Source organism: Antechinus flavipes, chromosome 2, assembly GCF_016432865.1.
Source record: "Antechinus flavipes isolate AdamAnt ecotype Samford, QLD, Australia chromosome 2, AdamAnt_v2, whole genome shotgun sequence".
Taxonomy (NCBI): domain Eukaryota; kingdom Metazoa; phylum Chordata; class Mammalia; order Dasyuromorphia; family Dasyuridae; genus Antechinus; species Antechinus flavipes.
In genome coordinates this window covers 238,168,886-238,181,955 of record NC_067399.1, presented here as the reverse complement: position 1 = coordinate 238,181,955, position 13,070 = coordinate 238,168,886, and the positions used below count along the sequence as shown (strand labels likewise).

General features: G+C 35.7%; 1 protein-coding gene across 1 annotated transcript in view; it reads left to right on the top strand.

The window, feature by feature from the left end:
* Positions 1–13,070, top strand: part of ATP9A (ATPase phospholipid transporting 9A (putative)) — a 166,371-nt gene that overhangs the window by 37,273 nt on the left and 116,028 nt on the right. The window contains exons 2-4 of the mRNA XM_051976604.1: positions 3,398–3,542; positions 3,973–4,086; positions 12,932–13,040. Of these exons, the coding sequence (XP_051832564.1) occupies positions 3,398–3,542; positions 3,973–4,086; positions 12,932–13,040 (368 nt within the window). The remainder of the gene's footprint in view (positions 1–3,397; positions 3,543–3,972; positions 4,087–12,931; positions 13,041–13,070) is intronic.

The window sequence follows — 13,070 nt, the reverse complement described above, 5'->3', positions numbered from 1 at the left end:
TGCCACAAACATTCTGGCACATACAGGTCCCTTTCCCTTCTTTAGTATCTCTTTGGGGTATAAGCCCAGTAGAAACACTGCTGGATCAAAGGGTATGCACAGTTTGATAACTTTTTGAGCATAGTTCCAAATTACTCTCCAGAATGGCTGGATGTGTTCACAGTTCCACCAACAATGTATCAGTGTCCCTGTTTTCCCACAATCCCTCCAACATTCTCATTGTCTTTCCCTGTCACTCTAGCCAATCTGACAGGTGTGTAGTGGTATCTCAGAGTTGTCTTAATTTGCATTTCTCTGATTAATAATTATTTGGAGCATATTTTCATATGTCTATAAACAGTTTTAATTTCTTTGTCTGAGAATTGTCTGTTCATATCCTTTGACCATTTATCAATTGGAGAATGGCTTGATTTCTTATAAATTAGAGTCAGTTCTCTATATATTTTGGAAATGAGGCCTTTATCAGAACCTTTGACTGTAAAAATGCTTTCTGAGTTTGTTTCCCTTCTAATCTTGTCTGCATTTGTTTTGTTTGTACAAAAACTTTTCAATTTGATATAATCAAAATTTTCTATTTTGTGGTCAATAGTGATTTCTAGTTCTTCTTTGGTCATAAATTCCTCCCTCTTCCACAAGTCTGAGAGGTAAACTATCCTATGCTCTTCCAATTTATTTATAATCTTTTTCTTTATGCCTAGGTTATGAACCCATTTTGACCTTATCTTGGTGTATGGTGTTAAGTGTGGATCAATGCCTAGTTTCTGCCTTACTAATTTCCAATTTTTCCAGCAATTTTTTGTCAAATACTGCATTCTTATCCCAAAAACTGGGGTCTTTGGGTTTGTCAAACACTAGATTATTAAAGTTATTGGCTGTTTTGTCCTTTGAACCTAACCTATTCCATTGATCAACTAATCTATTTCTTAGCCAATACCAGATGGTTTTAGTTACTGCTGCTTTATAATATAATTTTAGATCTGGTACAGCTAGGCTACCTTCATTTGATTTTTTTTTTCATTAATTCCCTTGAAATTCTTGATCTTTTGTTTTTCCATATGAACTTTGTTGTTATTTTTTCTAGGTCATCAAAATAGTTTTTTGGGAGTCTGGTTGGTATAGCGCTAAATAAATAGATTAGTTTAGGTAGTATGGTCATCTTTATTATATTTGCTCGCCCAATCCAAGAGCATTTAATATTTTTTCAGTTGGTTAGATCAGACTTAATTTGTGTGGAAAGTGTTTTGTAGTTTTGCTCATAAAATTTCTGATTTTCCCTTGGCAGATAGATTCCTAAATATTTTATACAATCAGTAGTTACTTTAAATGGAATTTCTCTTTGTAACTCTAACTGTTGGGTTTTGTTAGTGATGTATAAGAATGCTGATGACTTATGTGGATTTATTTTGTATCCTGCAACTTTGCTAAAGGTGTAGATTGTTTCTAATAACTTTTTAGTAGAGTCTCTGGGGTTCTCTAAGTATACCATCATATCATCAGCAAAGAATGATAATTTGGTTTCCTCATTGCCTATTCTTATTCCTTTAATCTCTTTCTCAACTCTTACTGCCAAAGCTAGCATTTCTAATACAATATTAAATAGTAACGGTGATAGTGGGCAACCTTATTTCACTCCTGATCTTATTGGGAATGGTTGCAGTTTGTCCCCATTACATATGATGCTTACTGCTGGTTTTAAATAGATGCTTCTGATTATTTTAAGGAAAAGTCCATTTATTCCTATACTCTCAAGAGTTTTTAATAGGAATGGATGTTGGATTTTATCAAATGCTTTTTCTGCATCTATTGAGATGATCATATGGTTTTTGTTAATTTGATTATTAATATAGCCAATTATACTGATAGTTTTCCTTATATTGAACCAGCCCTGCATTCCTGGTATAAATCCTACTTGATCGTGTGTATTATCCTGGGGATGATTTTCTGGGGTCTTTTTGCTAATATCTTAAGATTTTAGCATCAATATTCATTAGGGAGATTGGTCTATAATTTTCTTTCTCTGTTTTCAACCTACCTGCTTTAGGTATCAGTACCATGTCTGTGTCATAAAAGGAATTTGGTAGGACTCCTTCATTCCCTATTTTTTCAAATAGTTTATATAGCATTGGGGCTAATTGTTCTTTGAATGTTTGGTAGAATTCACTTGTAAATCCATCAGGTCCTGGGGATTTTTTTTTAGGGAGTTCATTTCTCTTTTTTGAAACCATTCTTATTCTTTGCAATTTTGCAGTATCCATTTTTGATTGTTTTGTGATGCTTCTTTCCATTTTCTTTGTTGAATTAATTGGACACTTTTTTTTGGTTTCTACTTACTTTATCAGTTTATGGAAGTCTTTCCATGCTTCTCTGTATTAATCATATGTATTATTTCTCACAGTATAGTAGTATTCTATTATGTTCATGTACCACAACTTGTTTAGCCAGTCCCCAATCGACAGTATCTATTTAGTTTCTGGTTGTTTGTAACAAATAACAAAAAATGCTGCTATTAATATTCTTATGTATATGGAGCCTTTCTTTTATCAATGTCCTTCTTGGTATAGGTATCTAATAGTCCCACCCCATTAAAAAAAATAAATTTCAGAGCCTGATTATTCTTGGAGACCTTTACAATTTTGTGGTGTTAAAGATGGATCTAATATCCTATTAACTCAGGTTTAATGTTAGGATGAAATGAGGCATTCGTAATTCATTAAACAAAATAAGATGTACTTTGCACAGAGGCAAGAGGTTTACTTTATACAGCAAAGATATACAATAAAAATAGAGTTGTATTTAGTTTCCCTGGACTTTCCTCACCTTGTTTTCTTATGAAAATGCATCTGGTCAGCAGAGCAGGGTATGGTCTTGTGTGGTCTTTAGATGTACAATAAGTTAGAAGGGTGCTGACTCTTTGTGGGTGGGAACTTCTTTGCAGAGTGATCAGGAAGTTCCATCAAGGGAGGGAGGCAGGGACCAGTAAAGTCTCAGAGACAGCTTTGTTACTTTGTTTTGGAGAAAAGGGGAAATTCTGATCCTATAATGCAAAGTCTACATCTTATGGAAGCAAAACCACATACCTCTCACAAACTCAATATGCTTGGTTCAGAGCCTAGTTAGTGGCTGTGTGGTAACTTTGTTATTGTTTTTGTCATTTTGTATCCCTTCTTGAGACCCACAAATGCATGATGCTCCTGTTACCCCAATGGCAGCAATAGCAGAAGGTATGAAAGGGTGCTGGATTTTGGCATACTAGTCACTGTTTCTCCCAAAGCTAGGTACTTAATATTTTAGACCCTGCTTGAGACTTTAAGTCCTGAGAGACTTAGGGGAAAAGATGTCTCTGGTAAGAACAGCAGACCCACTCATTTCTATGCAACTGATTGTATTCTTTCCGCAGGTGTTGTGATTGCCTGAGATGCTGTGGCCGAGGAGATCCCCGGCCCAGAACAGTCTGGCTTGGTCACCCAGAAAAAAGGGACCAGAGGTATCCTCGAAATGTGATCAATAATCAGAAGTACAGCCTGTTTACCTTTCTTCCAGGGGTATGTATGAAAGCCCCGCTTAGGTCTTTCCTTTACCCCTCACTTGAAGGATTAGATCAATTTAGAGAACACTGAAGGCAACTGGTGGGACTGTGATATTCAGGCATTCTCCAGTCAGGTTCTAGAAGGCCTTGGCATTTTTCATTGCATTGTTGACTCCCAACTGTAAATCATTCCTTGGCCAGGACCCATGGGGTGATGGCTTCGGCAAGGTTGAATGGCTACACATTTTTAAAGGAATTGCTATTTAGGCTTATTGCCTTTTAACATGCTTATAAGTTGTAGTGACCCATTAGAGCCTGTTTCAGTTTAATCACCAGATAAGCCTTCACTATACCCCTCTTTCAACATGCTTTTTTTTTTTTTTTTTGGTCATCATTTCCTCCAAACGTTCCACTCCACTTATATGTATTTTCTATTTTAATTACAGGTGCTGTTTAATCAGTTCAAATACTTTTTCAATCTTTACTTCTTACTTTTGGCCTGTTCTCAATTTGTCTCTGAAATGAGACTTGGAGCACTTTATACATACTGGGTTCCCTTGGTAAGTAAACTAACATCGTTTATTCAAGAATCCTTCAGTGTTATAAAACAAAGAATTCTTTGTTACTCTAACCCAGCCATCAATATGAGCCAAGAGCCTTTAAAAAAAAAAAAATTACCAGGACCTGTTATTTCATTGGTGTGGATAATCTTTAGTAAGGACATTTCCTCTATTCCTCTGCAACTTGAAAGTCTTGCAGAATTGCTTGAGGAACTAGGAGGTTTAGGGACTTATTCAAGACTACATATCCAGTATGTGTCAGAAGGAGAATATTACTCTTGCTTTCCTCACTAAGGGAGCCTTTTGAGTGAAGGCAATTTTGGGAAGTCATGTGTAAGCTTGATTCACATTTGATTTCTCATATAATGAGACTTTCCTGGGTGGCTCTGAATTGATCTTGGCAAGCTCCATTTTCTGTTTCTAGATGCCATGGTGTATTTATTCATGTGACTATCAGAACTGGTAATAGAGTTGGTCTCACTGAGCTTTTGAAGGTTATTAATGAAGATATTGAACTTACAAACTTCTCAGCTCCTTTTCTGTAGGGACTGAATTTATGCTTATTTATCTACAGATATCAATCCCCAACTCTTAAGGTTTTCTCCTTAATAAACATTTAAAAATGGGGCTGTTTATCCTGATGTCAAGAGGACTTGTTCATATATGACCTTAGCACTAAATACTTATTAGCTGTGTGACTCTGGACAAGTTACTTAATCCCAGTTGCCTCACACAGAAAAAAAGAATATTTGGGGGCCCAGTTCCTTTTTGTAAAGCACTTATTATTTTCAATGGAGAGAGAGTTGGCAAAGGTAATTTGTACCTAATGCTGCCCAAGTTGAAACCTGTTCCTAGGGAATATAATAGAATAATTATAGCATAATGGAATTTAGAATTGGAAGAAATAATAACTATCATTTTTATAGAGCTTTAATAATTACAAAATGCTTTATACATATACTATTCATTTGATCTTCACAGTGAGAGAGAGATGCTGTTATTATCCCCATGTCACAGATGAGCGAACTAAGGTTGAAAGATATTAAGTAACTTGAAGTCCCAGAAATAGCAAGTGTCTGAGGTAGGAGTTAAACTTAGGACTTCCAGACTTCAACTGTGTCACTCAATTCTCTTTGCCAACTAGCAGCCAAGAGATCTTTTCATTCAATTTCATCATTTACAACTGAGCTTTAAGGGCTAACTGAAAAACACATACATAAGTTGAAGTAAATTCTTTCTTCCAAACCTGGGTGAGGAAAGGGAGGGATGTTTCATCCTTCCACTTGGAGACAGAAAATTTGAAGAGTAGATACTGTGGTGTTCTCTTCTTTTCTATAACATGATGGTTCTCTCTGGGAAAACAGGTTTCTTGGGGGGGGGGGGTTCTGGAGACAGCTTTAGGTTCAGTTCAAAGTAACAATCACGTCAAATGCAGCCAGGTGTTAAAAGTTTAAATCCTTTATTGTCTTCTTCAGAATAGCTCGGTTAGTTTTCTTAGAGGCCTATCTCCCTCCTTGGTTCCAAGAGCTCTTGCAGCTTGTCTTCTAGCTTCAGCCTCCAGCTCTCTCTGAATCTTGGTTCTACTCTTCTCAACTGACTCCAGGAGCTCCTTATATATTATCTCTTAAAGGTGTGAACCCAAAGGTTGATGCCTCCTCTGAGAGAGTGGTATTGTGGGAGGTATAAACTTGTGAATCTCATACTGAATCCTGAAATCTCCCAAACTTGTGAACTAATGTGTGAGCTAACATGTGAACTCTCAAAGGTGTAAACAGAACATTGTTTCTATCAATTCCATTGACTTAACACTTTGTAAGGATTCTAACAGATACAGTTTTCAACAGTGTGCTTCTTGCTATTTTTCTGTTTTGTTAGAGAAGAAAAATGCTATAAAGGTTGGAGGGAGTATGGAATAGATCCTCTAATTTAATCAAGAGACTCTTAAAGCCATACCTATAATGATCTCAGATGGGCTAAATGAGGTAGATTGACTAATTATTAGAAAAAATTGCTAGAAGAATTATTAGAAGAAAAGCAGTTTTTTTTGGGCAAAGTGATCAGAAACTCAGGTTCTGTATAACACTTTTGAGAATGATAGGACTTCAATATTTGTTTCAGAGTAAATTTTAAAAGAGGATAAAGTTTGAGGTTAGGACTAGGAGATTATGTTGCAATTGATTAAAGTTCAAGTTTAGTTAAAAAATATGGAAATCATAACATATGGAATGTGGCCTTGCCTGTAGTGATCACTCAGTAGTTATTTATTGAGTGAATTGTGCTCTAAGAATTTTTCTTCTAAGGAAATTTATTTTATACAAATAATTATGAAGCATAATTTGATAGAACAGACTATGTTTACATGTTGTAATTTTGTTAGCTTTTTTTTTTTTTCCCCTTTTAGGACTAGTAAAAAATTACTTATTTTGATCTTGGGCAAATTATGCTTGATTTGTGTTATGATGACCAAAACATCTAGTTGAAGTCTATCCTGTTTGTTGTGGCAGAATATTTCAGAAGAGGGTTAAGCACCTTTGAAGCACCAACCTTGCAAGTTTGAACTTAAGAAGTGAAGGTGGATATTGCAAAGTACTTGGGAACATACTGATAAAACTTCACTAGAAGGTTAGGGAAATGAGAGTGTCTTGGCTTCCCTCCCCCTTTGCATCTTTTTCTTTCTTAACATAATAGAAGTATCTGTCCTATTATGTCATGGACTGTTTCAATTTCTAGAAACTAATAGTTAGAATGGGCAGTTAGATGGCACAGTGTCTACAGTCAGGTCTAGAGTCAGGAAAATTCATCTTCCTGAGTTCAAATTTGGCTTCAGACCTTCCTACCTATATGACCCGGAACAAGTCACATATAACAATTTTTCTCAGTTTCTTCATCTATAAAATGAGCTGGAGAGGAAATGGCAAACCATTTTAGTATCTTTACCAAGAAAACCCCAAATGGGGACATGGAGGGTTGGACAGAAGTAAAAATGACTCAACAATAAATAGAAGGATTTGTTCCCACATAGGAGCTTGGGACAAAATTATTGTAAGGGCCTTTTAAAAGGAGAAAGTAATTTTTGTTAAGAAATTTTCCTTAACAAAAAAAAATCTTTTAACTAAAGTAATTTAGCGTGTTGCATGTTGGCATGTTGAGTTTGTTCCCAGCTAGTTATTATAAGAAATAATGATATATAATAATATATATAATAATAATAATTATATATATATATTTGATTGAAAACCATCCAAGTTTTTAATCCGGTGTGCCTGGCTAATTCCAGAAAGTCAGAGAAAATATAGAAAAGCCAGGTCTATGTTTTCTAAAGATGCCTTGCAATGAAACAGAACAGAGACAACCCCAAGCAGCAGACTTTCTGACATTTTCTTCACTGGTAGGTTTTTCTGATACCCCCATTTCCTTACTGTACTGCCATCACTCATCCCTAAGAAGTTAGTGGTTACCCATTTCCTTTTCCTTCTCACTAGTGGAATAACTTTTTCTACCATGTTACATTTAGAATATGAAATTGCTTCGTTGGTATATCTTGTAGTCTAAAGGAACAAGTTATTATTTTTAAAATTAAATTTAATTAATTCATTTTTGGTTACATTTTAAGTTATGAAGTGTCTCCCTCCTTTGTAAGTCTAAATCATCAGGGCATTTTTCCTTAATAATTTCATGTAGTATAGTATGTAGATTTTTTTGAGGGGATTATAACTTTTATCAGGGGACAAATCATTTACAGATTAGGTTAATTATTAGCATTTAGTCTCCTTATTTAAACTGAATATATGTGATTTAACTCCTTATGTTCTTAATTCAGGATATACTTTTAAGCTCTGTCATATTCATAGCAATGAGCTAGTTACGGGAGATATAAAGACCAATGAAATGCAGCCTTTTCCCTCTAGGTGCTTTGTTCTACTGGATAGGATACACTACATAAACAAATACACAAAAAGGAAAATTAATGAGGGAGAAAGTACTCATTTTTGAGGAATTCAAGGAAGACCTTATGGAGGAAGACCTAATTTCCAAGTTGAATCTTAAAGGCAATTTTGAAGAGGTAGGCATGAGTAGGCAATGTATTTTAGGAGTGGAGGGAAGGTTAGACTCATGAATTGATGAGGGGGAGAATGGAAACAAGGAGATTCATTCTGTAGGCTGTTAAAAAAGTACAGGCAAGAGAATGTGAAAGGCATAAACCTTAGTGATGACTTGGTTGGAGAGAGGAGATGGATGTGAGAACGTGGAGGTGGAATTGATCAGAGGTAGAAACTCTCATATTGCTAGTGCTTCCCCTTTCCAAATTCATTTTTATTCATTTTACATATACACATATACATCCATCTTCCCCAGGGTAGAGATGGTTTTACTTTCATCTTTTTTTCCCTTTGCCTAGCATTATGTCTTTTAAAAAATAATACTAGCTTTTTGTTTTTCAAAATACATGCAAAGATAGTTTTCAACATTCACCCTTGCAAAACCTTGTGTTCCACTTTTTTCTCCCTCCTTTCTTCCCCTCCCTTTCTCAAAACAGCAAATAATCGAATATAGGTTAAACATGTAGCATCATGTCTTATATCCATTGTATGTGCTTAAAAAGTGCTTTTTAATTGATGGGAAACAAAAAGGAAGGCCTACAGGTGATATAATGGATAGAGTGATGAACTTGGAGTTAGGGAATTCTGAGTTCATATCCCACCTCAGATACATACTATCTGTGTGACTCTGGACTTAGCTGAACTCTGTGTCAGTTCCCTCATCTGTAAAATGGGGACTATGTTAGATCCTACCTGTCAGGGTTGTTGTGAGTATTAAATGAGATAATATTTGTAAAACTCTTAGCAAAATGCTTGACACATATTGTTCAGTCATGTCTGATTCTCCATGACACCATTTGGGGTTTTCTTGGCAAAGCCGACACTAGACTGGTTTGCCATTTCCTACTCCAGCTTATTTTACAGATGAGGAAACTGAGACAGGTAGAATGAAGTGACTTGCCCAAATTCACAGAGTTAATAAGCGATTAAGGCAGGATTTGAACTCAGAAAAATGGGTCTTCCTGACTTCAGACCCAGTATTCTGTGCACTATGGCACCACCTAGCTGCCCTGGTACATAGTAAGTAAGTACTTAGTGCTCTGAGCACTCTGAGATTATGAATTTGAGATAACTGGGAAGATTGTGGTCCACTCAGTAAAAATGGGGCATTTTTTTAGAAGGACAGGTTTAGAGGGAAGAGAAAGAGTTCCATTTTAATAAGTGTTCTGCTGTAGATAAAGGAATCATTTATTGGACTGCGAATCATTAGGCCTGGATTCAAATTCTGACTATCACTAATTGCTATTTCTTTGGACCTCGATTTCCTCTTCTGTAGAATGATAGAGATGGAATAGATCTTAGAGCTTATCTAGCCCAACAGTAATATTCTGTGATTTTATGTAGGTTTTACTCTTAGTTCTATTGATATTTACACAATAGTGCCTCAAGTTTAACTCAGTGGATCAGTAAACATTTATTAAATACTTACTGTGTGCCAGACACTGAGCTAAGTGCTGAGGATACAAAGAAAGGCAAAAGACAATCCTTGTCCTCAAGGAGCTCCTAGTCTAATGGGGAGATAATATGCAAACAATATGTTCAAACAAGCTGTGTAAGGATTAATTGGAAATAATAATCAGAAGGAAAGATTTGGAGAGGATTTCAGTAGAAGATGGAATTTTTCTACTTTGTTGACCCTAAAGTCACTCCTTGATTCAAGATCCAAAACCATCCTTTCCATAGTCACCTGAATCTCAACTCAGTGGTTCTAGTTTCTCATGGGAATCCATTAGCATCAATTTCACAGAACCAAGTCATTTATTTTCTGATCTCCAATTTTTAGGTCTTTTCTAGTGGGTGTTCCCAAGACCCTTGCTCAGTTTATCTAGTAATCCAATCCAGTTTTTGTAAAATGGCTTGCTTCTTTTTCATCTCTTTCTTTTGGATCCCTAATGGGACTCTGCTTTGCATGTCTAATCATGACCATCATATCAATCTGTAAAATGTTCTCATCTGGACTGTTTCAGCCAAAAGAGGGTAAGGGTGTTTTTTGTTTCTTTGTTTTTTGTTTTGCTGAGGCAATTGTGGTTAAGTGACTTGCCCAGGATCGTACAGCTAGAAAGTGTTAAGAGTCTGAGATCAAATTTGAACTCGGGTCCTCCTGACTTTAGGGCTGGTGCTCTATCCATTGGGCCACTTAGCTGCCTCTCCCCCTCCCCCCCTCGCTTTATAACATTTAAAAAATCATTTCATTAAATAGTTCCCAGTTACATTTAATGTTTTTTGATATTTATTTAAAAGATTTTTGAGGTCTAACTTTTTTTCCTCCCTTGCACCTCTCCCTTATGCCTTAAGGCAAGCAATATAATTATTATACATTTGAAACATATTATACATGTGAAATATATATTCTCATATGTAAAAAAAATTCCATATTAGCCATGTTGCAAAAGAAAACACACACACACACACACACACACACACACACACACACACACACACACAAAAGAAGAAGAAAAAGAACGTTAAAAAAAAAAGTATGCTTCATTTTTCATTCAATGTTCATCAGTTCTCTCTGGAGGTATCTAGTACTTTTTTACTTTGAGTCCTTGGATCATTTTCTTGATTAGAGTTACTATGTACAATATTCTTTCACTTCTGCTCACTTCACTCTGCGTCAGTTCATATAAACCTACCACGTTTTTCTGCAACTCTCCTGTTTGTCATTTCTTAAAGCACAATAATATTTTATCACAATCATTTACCACAAATTGTTCAGTCATTGCCCAATTGATGGGCATTGGAAGAAATATTCTTAAATCTGCTTTTTGGGTGGCATGCAGTTTCCCTCCTTAATATCTGTTAGATAGAGGGTAAAACAATTCATGCAAATACTACCTATTCCTCTCCCTTGAGTTTAAAATATAACAGGTCATTATGCATACACATTGAAAATTTTTTTTAATAATAGCTTTTTATTTTCAAAATATATCCAAAGATAGTTTTTTAACATTCACCCTTGCAAAATCTTATATTCCAAATTTTTCTCCCTCTCTGCTTCCATCCCTCTCTCCTAGACAAGTAATCCAATATATGTTAAACATGTGTAATTCTACATTGAAATGTTTGAGAAATCTACATGGGTGATGGATAGCTAGGTGTCATAATAGATAGAATTCCAGGCCTGGAGTCAAGAAGATCTGAGTTCAAATGTGACCTAGACATGTACTAGATCCTGGGCAAGTCACTTAATGTTGCCTCAGTTTCCTCATCTATAAAATGAGCTAGAAAAGGGAATGGCAAACCACTTTAGTATCTTTGCCAAGAAGATCACGAAAAACTGAACACAACTGAAATGACTGAACAACAACAGCAATATAAGTGATATGATCTGCTCTTGGAGTTATAATCCTTGAGATTTTAGTCCTATGTCCTAAGGTTTTTATTTATACATAAAATTGCATCATGAAATTGTGTGTGTGTGTGTATGTGTGTATGTGTGTGTGTGTATGTGTGTATATGTGTATGTGTGAGACAGAGACACTGTCTGCAGACTTTGAGTCTTTACTGCCAAATATGTCATTTGACTTATTCCAAAATAAATCCTCATGGATCAAAGAAGAATTTTCTAGCCTTAAAAAAAAAAAATTGTACTTTTGAGAATCATATTTGAAAAAGTGTTCTTTATTGCTCCTCCTTTATTTTAGACCCATTCCTAAAACTGATCCTTAGATTGTTAGTAGAAAATAAGTAATAGCTGAGTAGAGTGGTGAAGTCCAGCTTTTAAAATGTTTGAATATCTTCCATCTCCATTCATTATGTGTCTTTGAAAAAGATTTTTCAGAAAGGCAGTGAATGACCTGAAGTCTTAGAAATAAGGCTCTTCTCCAAATATTATTGGATATTAACCCAAAGTTGACTTGGCTAGAATTTATTTCAGTACCCAATTTACATCTCTTGGTAAGGCAATTTTTAGCCTTAGGGATATGTTCTTCTGGTTAATGGAAAGTGTATGCATAAATGGGGAGAAAATGAAGTACCTTAGGCAGGCAGTACAAGCAATTGCCAAGATTTATGTGAAGTAAAGGGTATGGGCTCTTGTCTTTGTGCGCCCACACACTTTCCATTAAAATGAATAGGAATTATCCACACTCATGTGGAGAAAAAGAGAAACTCAAGTATTTGAGAAAAGCAGTTTGCACATGGTACAAAATAGCTGCACTGACAACCTTCTGTGAACTTGGTCAGACCTCTTTACTGGACCTTCGGGGATTATCTTGACTCTGTATGTGGTCTACTTTCACTTTATTCCAAAATTGACCAGATTTTCTTTAGCCACAATGGACATCTTATATCTGATTGGCAATGGGAATAATCCTTCTTCAATTGGGAAGAGCTACAGTTCTTTGTCAGGGTCACACAAAGAGGCACATCCCTGTCTCGTTTATGTAAGGGATTTAACCTTCTGGGGAATCAGTTTAAATATTGCATGTGGCAAATAATTGGAGGGAATTCTTTTAATCTCTGAAGCACTTGTAGTAGCTGTCGTAAAAAGTGACAATTGACAGTATCAGTTGAAAAAAACAGAAAATACATTAATGTGATCCTGTTTTGGAAAACAATGAAATAAATGTTTTGGACCTTGTTGATTAAAGGAGAAATAATGAGATGAAAACAAATAATTTTTTTTCTGTTGGGATTCATTTCCCTTCTGTTAGAACAGATTGGTCAGCATATATGGGAAGGGGGAAAATTCATCAAAGGTTCATGCCTCCATTCTTTTGCCTACTGTCTTCTCTCTTTAGGGGTTTGTGCTGGCCGTCACCATCATCCGAGAAGCAGTGGAAGAGATCCGATGTTACATGCGAGACAAGGAAGTGAATTCCCAGATCTATAGCAAGCTCACAGTGAGAGGTCAGCTTTTTGGCTCCTGCTTTCTGCCTC